General features: G+C 41.7%; 1 protein-coding gene across 9 annotated transcripts in view; it reads right to left on the reverse strand.

Moving 5' to 3' along the window:
- The window catches only part of itprid2 (ITPR interacting domain containing 2), a 200,117-nt gene that overhangs the window by 63,169 nt on the left and 117,977 nt on the right, over positions 1-18,971 (reverse strand). For all 9 annotated transcript variants that reach the window (XM_063052052.1, XM_063052049.1, XM_063052051.1 and 6 more), the window contains exons 4-5: positions 15,741-15,790; positions 15,443-15,499 (exon numbers count right to left, since the gene is read on the reverse strand). In XM_063052052.1, coding sequence (XP_062908122.1) covers positions 15,443-15,499; positions 15,741-15,790 — 107 coding nt within the window. The remainder of the gene's footprint in view (positions 1-15,442; positions 15,500-15,740; positions 15,791-18,971) is intronic.

The raw sequence follows: 18,971 nt of genomic DNA on the forward strand, positions 1-18,971 counted from the left end.
ATGCCTAACGATTGAACCTTCCTAACTAACCTTCCGTGTGGAACCTTGTCAAAGGCCTTACTGAAGTCCATATAGACAACATCCACCACTTTACCCTCGTCAACTTTCCAAGTAACATCATCAAAAAATTCAAAAAGATTTGTCAAACATGACCTTCCACGCACAAATCCATGTTGACTGTTCCTAATCAGACCCTGTCTATCCAGATAATTATAATATACCATCTCTAAGAATACTTTCCATCAATTTACCCACCACTGACGTCAAACTCACAGGCCAATAACTGCTAGGTTTACTCTTAGAACCCTTTTTAAACAATGGAACAACGTGAGCAATACGCCAATCCTCCGGCACCATCCCTGTTTCTAATGACATTTGAAATATTTCTGTCAGAGCCCCTGCTATTTCCACACTAACTTCCCTCAAAGTCCCAGGGAATATCCTGTCAGGACCTGGAGACTTATCCACTTTTATATTCCTTAAAAGCACCAGTACTTCCTCTTTTTTAATCATCATAGTTTCCATAACTACCCTACTTGTTTCCCTTACCTTACACAATTCACTATCTTTCTCCTTAGTGAATACCGAAGAAAAGAAATTGTTCGAAATTGTTCAAAATCTCCCCCATCTCTTTTGGCTCCGCACATAGCCATGCACTCTGATTCTCTAGGGCAGGGGTCCCCAACCTTTTTCGCACTGCGGACCGGTTTAATATTGACAATATTCTTGCGGATCTGCCGACCCGGGGGGGGGGGGGGGGCGGGGAGGGGACTACAGTTGCCAACGGACAAGAGTAGCAGTCACATACTTTGTGTTTACCCAGAAAAGACTACAATGACCATGAAGCCTTGCGTGGGCTCCAGTGCGCATGCGTGACTTGGGCATGCATCCACGTGCTGATTTTTTTCCTGCAAATCGTTTCTGGCGATTCTGTTCTGGGGGCGGGGGGGGGGGGTGGTGGAAAGAGAGGTGTTAATCCTGACCGGAATATAGGTGATAAGTGGATAATACACTCAATTTCGTTTCTAAAAAGGTTTATCTAACGAATTTAATATTAAACACAGCGCATTTTTCCTCACATGAATATAGCGATAAGTCAATTATCAGGGGAGGACAGGGGAGCTTGAAGTAAGTGTTGATCGAACTTCCAGTAGAAGTGGTAGAGGCAAGTTCAATATTATCATTTAAAGTTAAACCGGACAGCTATATGGACAGGAAAAGAATGGAGGGTTATGGGCTGAGTGCAGGTCGGTGGGATGAGGTGATAGTAGTGTCCAGCACGGACTAGAAGGGCAGAGGTCGCCTGTTTCCATGTTGCATTTGTTATATGGTTATATACATCACTTATAATCAATAGCATCATAACATTTTAAGTAACATTTGGACATTAAACACACAGCGCATATTTTCCTTGTATGAACATATAAAATCATTGCAACGCACCAATATCGCAGAATCAGTGGGAGCCCTGGGCTAAATACTTGTTTTCCTGCAACAACACGGTCCTATCGAGGGGTGATAGGAGACAATGATACTCGAAGGGGGTTCCTTATGTCCAGTTTATTCCGCAATTTAGTTTCCGTTACATTCATTGCAGAGATATGTTGGAAATGGAAGCATCGTTTTCAGTGCTTTTGTGGCTATCTCAGGATATTTAGCTTTGACTATGATCCAGAATGCCGGCAGAGATGTTATGTCAAACATACTTTTCAGCCCATCGTCATTTGCAAGCTCGAGGAGTTGATCTCCCTCCCGCGCTGACATGGATGGCGCGCGGGTAATGACCTCGCGTGCGTAATGGCTCAACAGTGGGCGTGACAGGGAATGAGGAAAGGTGCAGCTGACTCATATCGCCAAATCATATCGTTTCCTCGCGGCCCGGTACCAGTCCGCGGCCCGGTGGTTGGGGACCGCTGCTCTAGGGAACCAATTTTATCCCTCACTATCCTTTTGCTATCCTTCCCAGCTTCTTAATTCATTCCCTCTTCCCCCACCAACCTTCCCCTCAGCTGGTCTCACCCATCACCTGCCAGATTGTGCTCCTACCGCTCCCCTACCTCCTTATTCTGGCTTTCCTTCCTTTTGAATCCTGATGAAGGATCTCACCCCAAAACATCAACTGTTTGTTTCCTTCCATAGGTGCTGCCAGACTTGATGAGTTCCTCCATCATTTTTTTGCATGCTGTTGGATTAGGTGGGGGAAGGGGAGATTACTTAGTTGAATTTAAGGGGAAAGACTACAAAAGGCCAAATGGAATAGTTTAGTACAACAGGAAATTTGCAATGAATTTTATTTACAATGAAGAGCTTGGAAGGGTCCAGCATTAATCTATCGTAGGGGCTTACACAGAGCTTGGAGACTACACAGCTCAATTGGTACACTTGTGAACTCAACCATGAAGTAGCAACTGCTGGGCAATACTCCACCTTCAGTGCAGCACAGACACTCATGCTCAGCAACATAGTTGTGCGGCCGGGACAAACTGATGAAAAAGTCAAAATTCGATCTTTCAGCTCTTCCCACATTACAGCACACAAACATTTACCATAAAACAACAAAAAGTACTTAATACCTGCATCATGCTGGCAATGCACACAGATAAAACCAACCAGGGCTAAGCTGTAAGCAGTGCACGATTCCTTTAAATGGGGCTGGTGAGAGGTCCTACCTGCTGTTCAGCAAATACTTGGCACTGTGTGTTTAAGGAGGAATTTTTGCTGACTGAAAACTTCCAAATGGCACTGCTGAGAGTGAGTCAGCACTTGACATTGACTGATGTCAGAAATCTGCCCACCCAGTGAAAACATCCAGTAAATTCCCAGCATTGTTTTTAAAACAGCAGTATCTAGTAGGAGTCGCTCCACATGTGTACATACCAGTTTCAATGTCTGTCTGGTGCTCAAACAGTATCCAAAGCTTCTAAATAACAGGGGTATTGATATGAATTTTGCCACATGGTTTTTGTTGTAACAAAAGTCTAAGACCAGAGGACACAGAGTCAGAATAGAGAGGTGTCTTTTTAGAACAGAGATAAGGAGGAATTTCTTTAGCCAAAGAGTGGTGAGTCTTTATTCAGGCAGCTGTGAAGGCCAAGTCATAGGGTATATTTAAGGCAGAGGTTGATAGATTCTTGATTGGTCGGGGCATGAAGGAATACAGGGAGAAGGCAAGAGGATTGGGACTGGAAGGTAAATTGGATCAGCCATGATGAAATGGTGGAGCAGACGCGATGGGCCAAATGGCCCACTTCTGCTCCTATATGCTATGGTTTTATGGTTATCATTTTGTAAAGTAGAGCAGGTACCTTTGAAAATTTAAAAACTCAATATTTTACCTGGGCCCAGGTAAGTGCAATTACAAAGAAAGCACGGCAGCGCCTCGACTTCCTTAGGAGTTGGCAGAGGTTCGGCATGACATCTAAAACTTTGACAAACTTCTACAGATGTGCAGTGGAGAGTATGTTCACTGGCTGCATTACAGCCTGGTATGGAAACACCAATGCCCTCGAATGGAAAAGCCTACAAAAAGTAGTGGGTAAAGCCCTCCCCACCACTGAGCACATCTATGTGAAACACTGTTGCAGGAAAGCAACGTCCATCATCAGTGACCCCCCACCACCCACCTCGGGACTCACACCATCATGTTCAGGAACAGTTACTACTCCTCAACCATCAGGCTCTTGAACCAAAGGGGATAACTTGATCTGCCTAGTTATTAAAATGTTCCCACAACCAATGGACTCACTTTCAAGGACTTTACATCTCATGCTCTTGATATGTATTGCTTACTGTATTATAATTGTTTCTTTCTTTTTGTATTTGCATAGTTTGTGGTCTTCTGCTCTCTGGTTGAACACCCAAGTTGAGTGGTTTTTCATTGATTCATTGTTATGGTCATTATTCTATAGATTTATTGAGTATATCCACAAGCAAATGAATCTCAAGTTGTATATGGTGACAGATACGTACTTTGACAATAAATTTATTTTGAACTTTGAAAACAAAAAGGAATGAATTTAAGTTGCAGAATTCAATCTGAAGTCTGGAAGGATACAACTTCCCCAGATAAATGAGTGATATTCAGAGAGCCACACAGAATGGAAGCAGGCTGTTAGACCCATCTGATCTGCTGACCATGATGCTCCATCTAAGCCACTCCCATTTGCCAGAATTTGGTCTACAAACTTCTCACCTTAACAATCCATGTACTACATTTGTTCATCTATCTTTTAAATGTTATTATTAAAGAAATGGTATTCTTCAGTCTTATCTTGGTCCATGTAATAATAGTGTAGGGTGTTGCTGATAGGCAAGACATATGAGAATGGGATGGAGAATTAAAGCAGGAGGCCACAGGGATCTCAAGATCACGCCTGCAGACTGAAAAGAGTTGCTCTACCAAGAAATAACCCCAATCTGAGTGTGTTATCTCCATCACAAGGAAGACCACATTGTGAGCACAGAATAGAGTGTACAAGATGGGAGGAAAGGCAACCAAACCACTGCTTTTGTTGTAAAGGCTATTCGGAACTCTGAATGGTGGGAAGGGAAGAGCTGAAAGGACAGGTCCTGCATAGTCTGTGGCACTTGGAATATGAAAATTACCTTACAAGGATGGATCACAGTCTTAGAGTACATTCTCTTCTGGTTATAAGAATGAGGCGTAATCTCCTTACACAAAGCATGAAGAGAGTTTCGATGGGTTAAGGAATCCAAAACAAGGATCACAATCTTAGACATTAAGGAGTGAGTACCTACAGTACTGTAAAGTAGAGCAGGTACTTTTGAAAATTTAAAAACTCAATATTTTGAATCATTTTGAGTCTTTAGATCTTATATAGCATGTGCATTTATTATCCATAATTAGATAATGAACTTTAACTAATAGGGGTTTCTTATATTCTATGCCCAATATATCAATGCAATCTGTTAGATACATGGATCATGACCAAAGAAAAAGTGGCTGGAGATGCTTAGAACTTTAGTGCAAGGGTGTTTATTAGGTGTGCCATAAAACAATCTGCCAAAAATTAGTGAAAATACTTCAAAGAAAAATGACTATATTTACCCAGTAATATCTGCAAGTAAACAAAATAGCTTTGTACTTACTCTTATCCAGTGTGAACCCTTTGCAGCCCCCATCTCTCTCCCTTACTCAGCATGATGAGCCACGTTTATTTGGCACCAAGACATACTATCTTTAATTACCCACAAAATTAACTTAAGACTACACATGAATTAGAATATGAGGCACTCCATAAAACCATAAGATATAGGAACAGAATTAGGCCATTTGGCCCATTAAGTCTACTCCATAATTTCATCATGACTGATCCATTTTCCCTCTCAGCCCCAATCTTCTGCCTTCTCCCTGTATCCCTTCGTGCCCTGACAAATCAAGAATCTACCAAGCTCTGCCTTAAATATACCCAGTGACAACACCTCCACAGCCACTTGTGGCAACGACTTCCACAAATTCACCACACTCTGGCTAATGAAATTCCTCCTCATCTCCATTCTAAAAGGATGTCTCTCTATTCTGAGGCAGTGTCCTCGGGTCTTAGACTCCCCCACCATAGGAAACATCCTTCCACATCCACTCTATCGAGGCCTTTCAAATTTTGATAGGTTTCATTGAAGTCACCCCTACCCTTCTGAATTCCAGTGAGTACAGGCCCAGAGCCATCAAATGTTCTTCACATGACAAGCCTTTCAAACCTAGAATCATTTCCTGACCTCAATTGAACACCCTCTAATGTTAGCTCATACTTTCTTAGGTAAGAGGTCAAAACTGCTCCAAGTGAGGCCTAACCAGTGTTTATAAAGCCTCAACATTACATCATTGTTTTGATATTCTAGTCCCCTTGAAATGAATGCTAACATTGCATTTGCCTTCCTCACCACTGACTCAACCTGCAAACTAACCTTTAAGGAATCCTCCACAAGAACTACCAAGTCTCTTTGCACCTCAGATTTTGAACTTTCTCTCCATTTAGAAAATAATCTACCCTTTTATTTCTTCTACCAAAGTGCATAACCATAAAATTCCTGACGCTGTATTCCAACTGCCACTTCTTTGCCCATTCTCCTAAACTGTTCAAGTCCTTCTATCGCCTCTCTACTTCCTCAAAACTACCTGTCCCTCCACCTATCTTTGCATTGTCCACAAACTTTGCCACAAAGCCATCACCCAACAGTGCAGTTACAATATTACTAAAATAAACAGAATAATCGACCTTAAATACAGTATACAAACAATATACACACATTTACACATCCCCATTACTGAAGAAATGGAATATTCCACGGGGTGTATGGTGGGAAAGGCACCATAAAGCCAACCTGAGTGCATCAGCTCAGTTTAGGACCCAGTGGACGCCACATGACTCGTCAACTGCATGTTTATTTGCTGCTAATTGCACATCACAGACTCGGAGAGACAGAGCCTCGTTCGGTCTCTCCTCTAACCTGTCGCTGTAGCAACAGCAGACAGACATGGCTGTGTGTGCACACACGCACTTGTGCAGTGCGTTTACCGAGTTCGCTCTGTCACACAATCATAAAGACACAATCTGTGGTCTGTGTAAAGATCAAACTCTCTGCAGTACTGGAGGCTGGCAAGGACACACTTAATGGCCAGACACTCCTTTTCAATGGTGGAATGCCTAGTTTCCCTTGGGAGGTGTTTTCCACATAGGTAAAGGACAGGCCACTTGTCTCCAGGTTCTCTTTGCGTCTGCATTACTCCAATGCCTACTCCTGAGGCATCCACCTGGACAAGGAACCGTTTGTCAAAGTGAAGGACAGGTGAAGGACACATGTGGGCTCTAAGGGCTTGAAAAGCATTTTCATCCACACTTGTCAAAGTCACTGGGTTGTTTACAAGGTTCCTAGTAAGATTCGTCAGAGGTACGGCCAGAGTGGTGAACTGATGAACGAACCTGGAATACCACCCTGCCAGACCCAGGAAAGACTCCACTTCCTTCTTGGTGTGAGGTCGAGGGACTGTTGTGGATCGCTTCTACTTTGTCCACTTGTGCTCGAACCTCTACACATCTCAGCAGGCACCCAAGGTATCTGGCTTCCCCTTTTGCCCACTCACAGTTTTGTAAACAGTGGGCAAGACCGGCAGCATGAGTGTTCCCCAGAACCCTGTTCAGATGGTCCATATGCTCTGACCACATCTGGCTGCAGATGATCATGTCACCTAGGTAGGCCGCACTGCAGTCCTCACAGCCTTGGAGCACCCAGTCCATCAGTCACTGGAAATTTGCAAGTACAGCATGAAGAATAAAATTCTTTCTAGTAGGTTATCAATGTGGGGCATAGGATCAGCATAAAAAACAAACAAGAAATGGCATTCATCTTCCAGAATTCAATGCATACCCTCAGGGTGCCATCCTTCTTGGGGACAATAACAACCAATCCACCCACTAGTTAAAGGCTCGATGACTCCCAGTTCCGGCTTGGTCCAAATCATAGCCTTCAGGGACCCCACAAGTCACTCTGGCACTCTGTAGCAGTGTTGGCGTACTGAACCCTGGTTAGGTCTGAACCTGAAGTGTTTTATGACCTTTGTCAGCCCTCGTCTCTGATGGAACGGCTGTGGAAAGTCAGCAAAATACCATATGTGGCTCTGCTGGATGGCAGCCAATGAGATGGGAGAGGTCAACCTTCCCAGGTCTCTATAATCCCTACAGAGTTATCCTCTTCTGCAATCTGGTGGACCAGCAGAGATGTGCTGTTGGTAGGAATCCTTCTCCCCTTCCAGGCCTTCAAGAGATTAATGTGATAGATCTAACTCTCTCCCATCCTCTGGCTGAAGGACCTCACAAGTAGTTGGTCTCAGCTTTCTCACTACTGCAAATGGCCACTTAGCAAGGAGCTTACTAGGGGATGATGGGATCTGCCCCAGTTTAAATTATCGCTGGTGGGCCTCCTGATCATACCATATCTTGTGGGACTTCTGGGTGTCCTGGAGGTTAAGACAGACTTCCTCTTGCCAGCCCCTCATTTGCAGGATGTAATGGGCAACTCTCTGCCTTTCAGAAGCAGCATCTGCCCCCTCCAAGCACTGCTTCAGCAAGTCCAGGGATCTCTGTACCAGCCAACCACAGAAAATTTCAAAGGGTGCGAACCCAGTGGATGTTTGAGGAATCTCCCTATATGCAAAAAGAAGATATGGTAGCCACTTGTCCCGATCTTTTCCTGTGTCAGATACAATTTTCCTTAACATGGGCTTCAATGTTTGATTGAACCGCTCAACCACCAGGCTGTCTGTCTCCAGGTGGTATGGAGTGGTCTTTAGCTCCTTATGCAGTTGAGCCATCAGTTGTGAGGTGAAATTTTGTTCCTTGGTCGGTAAGGATCTCCTCAAGAATAACCACAAAAGGAAAGTGCTGGATCAGGGCCCAGGTTAGTTTTGGTGTGGTAACAGAACGAACAGGGAATGCCTCAGGAAACCAGATAGCATAGTTATACACCACTGATATGTATTGGTACCTTGAGATGCTCTTCTTCAATAGGCCAACAATGTCCTGAATGGTGTGGTAATAATTGGTTCGCATTGCAGGAGCGCTCAGTCAGAATTACTGGGTTTTTGGCACCCTGTACAATATATTTGTACAGTGTAAATGGAAAGCCAGAAAAATCAACTACTTAATCTTAACTAAGTTTTGTGTTGTCCAAGGTCCCTGCCCATGGTATTGTGTGCCAGATCGAGTACCAATGGCCTGCAAATACTTGGCACCAGCAAGCTTCTTCTGCCAGAACCTTTACCAAGGTACAGAATTTGGTTGTGAATGCTAAAAACTGAGCCTCCTGAGTACACAGTGTGGTTGGCTGAAACTTTTTCACTCAGAGTTTTCAAAGAAGGATCCAACCTTTGAAGTGTGACAATATCCTGTGGAACATCCTATTTAACACCCCCTTCCACATCATCATCTGTACAAATATCAACAAAGGCAAGAAAACTGGTGCTCATCTCAGTGTGACTTTTCAGGCCTTTTGGTTCCTCTCTCGCATAGCCTAGCATCCAAGTCAGTGGTTGGAACCTGGCTATTGCTTGGTTTTAGCACGAGTCACATCAAAATAAGAAACAGCACTATCTACTCCTGGATTAACAGATGGATGTGATGGACATTTCCTTTCCTCACTAACTCATGTAACACAGGCTAATCTCTTCCTAGAACCATGTCAACTGGCAATCTCTCCAGAACCTCCATGTTCATCAGGTACCTGCAGTCATCCAACTCCATAGTAAGTTCTGCCAGTGGCTCAGACTGCCAGTCAAACATTGGACAGGTGTTTAGTGACTGCAGTCATCACCAAAGGCAGGGGTATCATTTTCTTAATTAATGATAGTGAGCTGCCAGCATCTAAAAGAGCACTAACTGGTTTTCTATTAACCCTGACTATTATAAACATGAGCTCTTTCTCCTCACATTCTGCTTGTTTTCTATTTCAATATTCACAATTCATTTCAGCCATTATCATCATCATTCTCCCTTCTTTGGTACAGAGCACATACCCTGGCTGGTGACAATGGTAGCAAATAAACATCTTAGAAGAAACTACCAAAGCTTCTTTGCTCTTATTTCTCCCACTCCCCAATTCCACAGAGTAACATTGAGTGTCCCTTGGGTTGAAGTCTCTATTGCTTTGGAATGATGGTGCCCCCTTGTGGGCACTGGGGTACTGCAGGGCAAGTTGGACTAGAATGAGTGCATCCACTGGCTCACACTCTTGGAACCATGTTCTAGGTCTGAAGGAAGAATCCGCAGCAGCTGCTCCAGAACAAGGGCCTCACCAATCTCCTCCTCGGACTTCTGCTCTGGTTGAATCCACTGGCGGCAGAGACCCCTTAGGTGATGATACCCCTCAGTGGGTGACTCCTTTGGTGATAGAGTACAGGAAGTATTTGTGATAGGTTTCTGCCAAGTTATCAAACTTCTCCTTCAGGTCAGGATAGTGGTTGGACCTCTCTTCATCCATTGCAGTGTAGGCTTGGAGAGCTTTACCCATCAGCAGTAGCACTAGCTGGCAGGCCCACTCCTCCTCTGATCATTGCCATATCCAGAGGCCATCCTCTCAAACCTGAGGAGATAGTTCCCAATATTGTCACATTGTTGATAAGAAAGCATCTTGGAATGTTTCTGCAGGATTTGGTGTTCCTTTCCAAAAGCATCATCTCTCCTCTGCCGGGCAGACAACAAGTCCCTGAACACATTTTCCATGAAGGATCTGGAGCTGAGCCACTTAGAGGCCCTTCTGCTTCTGGCCTGAGTTTGGCCCTGGGCTGAAGTTCTTCCTCCTCCACCATCTCCACTGTTTCCTGGGTATTGGCTTCATTTTTAGCTTCAGAGCTTCTTGACTTGGGACTGCAAACCCACTCTACCCAGAACTGACCGCATCCTTTTGCGAACAGTCATCCATAGGATATGTTGATTTATGACCAAAGACAAATGGCTGTAGTCACTTAGCACTTTAGTGCAAGGGTATTTATTAGTGCGTCAAAAATCAAACTTAAATAAATTAACAAAAGTAGTGAAAAAAATTTACAAAATAACTCTTCCAGAAAATACAATAATAGCTTTGTACTTATTCTTATCCAGTGTGAACTCCTCACAGCCCCCATCTCTCCCTTACTGGGGGCAATGATCCCCATATACTAGGCACCAGAACGTACCATCTTTAATTACCCACAAAGTTAACTTAAGTCTACACATGAATCAGAATATGATGCGCCCCATATTGTAGTTACAATCGTATTACAAAATAAATAATAGTATCTACCTCAAATACAGTACGTAAACATCCCCATTACTAAAGAAATGGAATATTTCACTCTGTATGCTGGAAAAGGCACCTGAATGCTGATATTTATCAAAACTATTTGCAAATTAGTTTGAAAATAGATAAATTTCCTACATACAGTGCATCATTGAAATGGCAGCCACATAAAGGAGTTTTTGGCTGCCTCCAGCACATCCTTAGACTGTCATTGTCATAGAGAAGTACAGCCCAGAAACAGGCCCTTTGCCCCATCTAGTCCATGCTAAAACCATTTATACTGTTTACTCCCATCGACCTGTAACAGGGCCATAGCCCTCCATACAACTACTATCCGCGTATCTATCGAAACACCTCTTAAACACTGAAATCAAGCTCACATGCACCACTTGTGCTGGCAACTCATTCCACACTCTCATGACTTTCTGAGAAATTTCCCCTCATGGTCCCCTTAAACTTCTCACCTTTCACCCTCAACCCATCACCTATGGTTGTAGTCACACCCTAGTAGAAAAAGATCACTTGCATTTACCCTATCTATACGCCTCAATTCTGTATACCTCTATAAATCTCCTTTCAATCTTCTACATTCTAAAGAATACAGTCCTAAACCTATTCAATCTTTCCATAGAATACAGGTCCTCGAGAACCTGCAATATCCTTCTAAATTTTCTCTGCACTCTTTCAATCTTGTTTACATCTTTCCTGTAGGTAGGTGACCAAAACTGCAATCAATACTCCAAATTAGACCTCACCAATGTCTTATACAAACAACTTCAACGTAACATCCCATCTCCCATACTCAATAGATTGATTTATGAAGGCTAATATGCCAAAAGCTTTCTTTACGATCCCATCTACCTGCGATGCCACTTTCAACAAATTATGGACGCTTATTTCCAGATCCCTTTGTTCTACAACACTCCTCAGTGCCCTGCCATTCATTCTGTTAGAGCTAACCTCTTTGGTCCTACCAAAGTACAAAACCTCACATTTTGTATGCATTAAATTCCATCTGCTTTTTTCAGTTGTCCACTACACCCCCAATCTTCAAGTCATCCACAAAATTGCTCTTTTAGTTAACTAAATAATCATCCAGATCATTGATATAGATGACAAACAACAAAGGACCCAACACCGATCCCTGCCGCACGTGACTAGTCACAAGCCTCCAGTCACAGAGCCAACCCTCTACTACCATTCTCTGGCTTCTCCCACAAAGCCAATGTCTAACCCAATTTACTATCTTATCCTGAATGCCAAGTAACTAAACCTTCTTGGTCAGCCTCCCATGCGGGACAGTGTCAAATGCCTTACTGAATTCCACACAGACAACATCCACTACCTTGCCTTCATCCACTTTCCTGGTAACTTCCTCAAAAAACTCCATAAGATTGGCTACCACGCACTAAGCCAGGTTGACTATCCTTAATCAGTCCTGGTCTATCCAAATGCTTATATATCTGGTCTCTCAGTATACCTTCCAATATACTGTTTATTCTTGTGGAACATCCCATACTAATGGAGTAGGAATTCTAATGGTTGAAAACATGCAAGAAGTGTTTTAGGACATTGGGCAATATCTGAAAGAGTGCTCCTTGTTAGATTCAGAGGACAACCATTTGATTTAGCAATTATCCAGGTATATGCACCAACAACAGATGGAACAAATGAAGATATAGATAAATTCTATGAAGAGCTTGAATAAGCAAAGAATGGATGCAAATCTCAAGATATTGTTATTGTCATGGGAGATCTAAGTGCTAAAGTAGGACAAGGTGCTGATGGAAATACCACAGGAAAATTTGGACTAGGGGAAAGAAATGAAAGAGGTGAGAAATGGGCAGAATGGTGCAAGATGAATAATCAGGTCATTATGAATACCTACTTTAAAAACCATCCAAGACACTTGTGGACCTGGAAAAGTCCAGGTGATAACACTAGAAATCAAATTGACTTTATTACTATAAACCAAAGATTTAGAAACTCAGTGACTCAATGCAAAACATATTCAGGTGCTGACTGCAATAGTGACCATAACCCAGTGGTCATGTAAAAGTAAAACTTAAAAAAACTAAAGAAGCAAAGACCTAAACAATCCCTTGACTACTTGTAATTAATTAAAGAAGAAAACTTGAGACAAAAATTTACAATTGAAGTAAGGAATAGATTTCAAAGTCGAGAAATAGAATCTGTTGAAGATGATAGCCATCATGTAGAAATGAAATTTAACTCTAAAGGATGCCTTGGTAGAATTAGCAAAGTCAGTGATTCCTAAAAACGAAAAGAGCACAAAGAATAAATGGATGACAGATGAAATCAAAAATCTAATGGAAGAAAGGAGACAGAAGAAAGCAAATCCTACAGATTATAAGTCCTCAGATAAAAAAAAGTTAAAAGCTTATGTCAAAAAGCCAAAGAAGAATGGTTAAACCAGGAATGTGAGCAAATAGAAAGAATTCCTATTACTGATCCAAAAAGGTTACATCAACAAATCAAGAATATCACTGGTAAAAAGCTCCTCTGTTCTTCAGGTGGATGTTTGAAAGCAAAGGACAGTACCATTATCATGGGAAAAGATGAGATTATGAACAGATGGACTGAGTATATTCAGGAATTGTTTGAAGATGATCGAGATGAAAAACCAGAAATTAAGAAAAACATTGAAGGTCCAAGTATTTTAAAATCTGAAGTTCATAATGCAATAAGTAAGATTAAGAAAGGAAAGGCAGCAGGTCCTGATGAATTAGTAATAGAACAAATTATTTCCCTTGAAGATTATGGAATTGAAAAACTTACTGATTTAATCAATGACATTTATGAGACTGGAATAATACAAGAGATGAAAAAAATCAGTATTTAGTCACTCTTCCGAAGAAAGCTGGAGCAATAGAATGTGAATTACATAGGACCACAAGTTTAATGAGTCATATCACCAAGATACTTCTAAGAATTTTGATGACGAGCTAAAAATAAGATACAAGCTGAAATAGGTAAAGAACAACGTGGTTTTGTGAAAGACAAAGGTACAAGAAATGCAATATTGATGTTAAGGATACTATCAGAAATAGCTATTCAAGTGCAAAAAGATTTGTTTGTTTGTTTTATCAACTACACAAAAGCACTTGATAAAGTGAAGCACAATAAGTTATTTGAAATACTACAGAAAACTCTAGATCTAGATTCGAAAGACCTCCGCCTAATCAGAAATCTGTACTGGGAACAAACTGCCGCTATAAGAATAGATGGAGAAGTGAGTCAGTTTACGAAAATCAAGAAAGGCGTTAGACAAGGGTGTATTTTCTCCCCTGATATATTTAATGCGTACAGTGAAGCAATATTACAAAAAATAACAGACATCTTGGGAACGCAAACAACAGGAATTCTGCAGATGCTGGAAATTCAAGCAACACACATCAAAGTTGCTGGTGAACGCAGCAGGCCAGGCAGCATCTCTAGGAAGAGGTACAGTCGACGTTTCAGGCCGAGACCCTTTGTGAGAGGTCTTCTCCTATCATTTTGGATCTCCCCCTCCCCCTCCTACTTTCAAATCTCTTACTAACTCTTCCTTCAGTTAGTCCTGACGAAGGGTCTCGGCCTGAAACGTCGACTGTACCTCTTCCTAGAGATGCTGCCTGGCCTGCTGCGTTCACCAGCAACTTTGATGAGACAGTTTGGGAATCAAAGTTGGTGGTGAAAACATCAATAATTTCAGATATGCAGATGACACTGTTAATTGCAAGTATGGAGGAAGAACTACAAAACTTAATTGATATAATTGTTGAAGAAAGTGCAAAAATGGGTCTATCTATCAATTGCAAAAAGACAGAATGTATGGTGAAATCCAAAAAGAAGGAGAATCCTATCTGTAGGCTGAGAATAAACAGGGACGACATAAATCAAGTACAGAACTTTTGCTACTTAGGAAGCTGGGGGACATCAGATGGCAGGTGCGACTTGGACATCAAAAGAACAATAGGGATGGCAAAAGACACCTTTACGAGAATGAGGAGTATACTGACCAATACTAAACTAGGCATGACAACCCGCCTCAGAATACTGAAATGTTAAGTTTATCCAGTTATGTTATATGGCTCAGAATGTTGGACAATATCTAGTAACATGAGGAAACAAACTGAAGCAGCAGAGATGTGGTTTTTGAGGAGGATGCAAAGAATATCATGGACGAAACAAATATCTAACAAGGATGTCATGAACAGAGCAAACACAAAAAGAGAAATAATGTATGAGATCATGAAAAGGCAACGTAACTTCATTGGACATGTGATTAGGAAAGAGGAGTTAGAATGCACAGTAATTATGGGAAAGACTGAAAGGAAGAAAGCAAGAGGAAGACAAAGACAAATGATGATGGAGACAGCAGCCAGAGAACTGGAAATGAATACCAATGAATTGTTCCACTTGACCCGAAACAGGAGTGTGTGGACCATGGCAGTCAAAGCTCAAACTGGGCATGGCACCTGGTGATGATGATGATGATTCAACAACAGGTTTTTGAAAACAATCCACATCTGAAACAACTGCATTTGAACATGCAAGAATAGAAATGAGACTTTTTAAAAAGATACCATGCAGAGTTAAGAAAGAGCTGGTGAAAATATCTCTGGTCCACCTCCATCATAAAACATACCTTCTGCACCAAGCAACAAGTCATCCTCAAAACTGCATCCAGGTTTTGTACCTCCACCTATTGACACAACAACATACTTTAGTGAGTGCAGTTTGATCATTTGTTTATATGTCTTGGTTCTTTCCAAAAAAAAAAATCCATGCTCCATGACTTGTTAATATTCTCAGAGCTGTTAAATTCCTTTCAAGCATTAGATTCCCCTCAAAAAAAATTACAATCACCTCCAAAAATGTCAAAAGTGTATGAATACCCATAAACTACAATCCAAAAAGTATTAATTTAAAGGAAATATATTTACCCTTCAACATTAGATGGCTTTGTTCATCTAAGGATGCTCCTAATGGCTCTCTGCAAGTGTATAACAAATATATTAAAATTTATCTTTATATTTATTCCTCAAAATATGTAAGAATATACAGTGCTTATAAAAAGTAAAAAGTATTCAACCTCCTTGGAAGTTTCAATGTTTTATTGCTTTACAACATTGAATCCACTGGGTTTAATTTGGCTTTATTGACACTAATCAACAGAAAAATACTTTTGTGTCAAAGTGACAGATCTCTATGAAGTGATTTAAATTAATTACAAATATAAAACACGAAGTAATTGATTACACAAGTATTCACCCCCCCCCCTTTAATATGACACGACAAATCATCACTGATGCAGCCAATTGGTTTTAGAAGTGACATAATTAGTTAAATAGTGATCTGTTTTTGGACAGATGTGTGCTGTCAAGGTGTTTCAATTGACAGTAGTAAAAATACACCTGTATCTGGAGGGTTAAACTGCTGGAGAGTCAGTATCTTGGCAAAATCTACACCAAGACGACAAAATAACACTTCGAGCACAAGTCAAGATTTCCAAGTCACTGAATATCCTTTAGAATACAGTCAAGTCAATCAAGAAATTGAAAGAATAAGGTACAACTGTAAATCTGCCTAGAGCAGGCCATCCTGAAAAACTGAGTGACTGTGTAAGAAGGAGACTAGTGACGGAGGCCACCAAGAGATCTATGATAAGTCTGGAGGAGTTACGAGCTTCAGTGACTGAGATGGGAGAGACTGCGCATACAACAAGTGTTGCCCAGGTGCCTCACCAGTTGTAGCTTTATGGGAGAGTGGCAAAGTGAAAGCCACTGTTAAAAAAATTCACATGAAATCTCAGCTAGTTTGTCAGAAGGCATGTTGGAGACTCTGAAGTTTGCTGGAAGAAGGTTCTATGCTCTGATGAAACCAAAATTGAGCTTTTTGGCCATCAGACTAAACGCTATGTCTGGTGTAATCCAAACACCGCACAGTATCAAAAACACACCATCCCTACCATGAAGCATGGTGGTAGCTGCATCATGCTGTGGGGATGCTTCACTGCAGCAGACCCTGGAAGGCTTGTGAAGGTAGAGGGAAAATGAATGCAGCTAAATACAGGGAAATCCTGGAGGAAAACCTGATGCAGTCTGCAAGAGACTGCGACTCAGAAGAGGATTTATTTTCTCAACAAGACAATGACCACAAGCATAAAACCAAAGCTACACAGGAATGGCTTAAAAACGAGGTTAATATCCTGGAGTGGCCAAGTCAGAGTCCAGACCTCAATCCAATTGAGAATTTATGGTTGGACTTGAAAAGGCTGTTCACTCATGATCCCCATGCAATCTAATAAAGTTAGAGCAGATTTGTAAAGAAGAATGGGGTAAAATTGCAGTGTTCAGATGTGCAAAGCTGTTAAGAGACCTATCTGCACAGACTCAAGGCTGTAATTGTTGCCAAAAATGCATCTACTATACACTGACTTGACAGAGGTGAATACTTATGCAATCAATTATTTTGTGTTTAGATTTGTAATTAATTTAGATCACTTTGTAAAAATCTGCTTTCAGTTTGACACGATAGTGTCTTTTTCTGCTAATCAGTGTCAAGCCAAATTAAATCCACAGTGATTCAATGTCAGACATCCCACCCTGCAAAAACTCATTTCAGGGAGGTAGCACCATCAATTTGCGGGAGACTCCCGGAACTTCCAGGAGAGCTGGGATGTCTGCAATACAGTAGTTCCTTAGCAGCTAGCCAGCTAGTTTAAATAACGTTAGCTATGCTAATGAATGAATGAATGACACCTGTTAAACTCACCCCAACATGTCTTTTAATCTTAACCCACATGGGCAATAGAAAAGTCACTGTTGCAAACAGTGCAGCGAGAAACACTGTCATTATTTTTGACCCATATTAGGAAGGGGTACACTTTAGTGTAGTCTGGAGTGACGTACGGTTTATATTTTCTGCCATGGTGCACGCGCTCTCTCTCTCTCATTCAAAAAATTGACTTCTGGGATACTGTGTATAATTTGCGGGTATCAGGGAGCCACTATCAATATGCAGGAGACTCCCGGAACTTGCGGGAGAGGTGGGATGTTTGCAATGTTTTAAAACAATAAAACATGAAAACATCCATGAGGTGGATGGGGGGGGGGGGGGGGAGGAGAAGATTAATGCTTTTCATTGGCACAATATTCCATGGAAACAAACTTCTATTTATAATTATACAGCTTTTGGGATCCAACTCTCCAAAACCAAGTCTGGCATTGGTTAATTAGAATGTAAGACAAAGCCTAGATCTATTGCAAGAATACAATACACAAAACAAAATGCATTAAAAATTGGATTGAATTTATTTCTTACATCCTTCACATACATAAGTAAAACTATTTACGCTACATCTCCACCTGAATGTGCAATGTGCAAATTATAGTAGTTTGTAATAAATAGTATGTACAGTAAGATATACAATAGAACAGTCAATATAGCTTAGAAATACAATTGCATTAGCTTGAATTAATCAGTTTGATAGCCTGGTGGAAGAAGCTGTCCCAGAGCCTGTTGATCCTGGCTTTTATGGTGCGGTACCTTTTCCCCAGGTGGTAGCAGCTGAAAGTGTTTGTGGCTGAGGTTTCCCAGATCCCCAATGATCCTTCAGGCCTTTTTTACACACTTACTGCTGTCAACGTCCTGAATAGTGGGAAGTTCACATCCGCAGATGCGCTGGGCTGTCACACCACTCTCTGCAGAGTCCTGCAGTTGACGGGAGTACAATTCCCACACCAGACAGTGATACAACCAGTCAGGATGCTCTCAATTGTGCCCCTGTAGAAAGTCCTTAGGATCTAGGGGCTCATGCTGAGCTTCTTCAACCGTCTGAGGTGAAAGAGGTGTTGTTGTGCCTTGTTCACCACACAGTCAGTATGTATAGACCACGTGAGATCCTCACTGATGCTTATGCTGAGGAGCTTAAAGCTATTCACCCTCTCAACCCCAGATCCATTGATGTCAATGGAGTGAGCCTGTCTCCATTCCTCCTGCAGTCTACAAACCAGCTCCTTTATTTTTGCGACATTGGGGGAGAGGTTGTTTTCTTGACGCCACTGTGTCAGGGTGATGACTTCTTCTCTGTAGGCTGCCTCATTATTATTTGAGATTCGGCTAATCAGTGTAGTGTCATCTGCAAATTTAATTAGCAGATTGGAGCTGTGGGT

Source organism: Mobula hypostoma, chromosome 6 (genome assembly GCF_963921235.1).
Source record: "Mobula hypostoma chromosome 6, sMobHyp1.1, whole genome shotgun sequence".
Lineage (NCBI taxonomy): Eukaryota > Metazoa > Chordata > Chondrichthyes > Myliobatiformes > Myliobatidae > Mobula > Mobula hypostoma.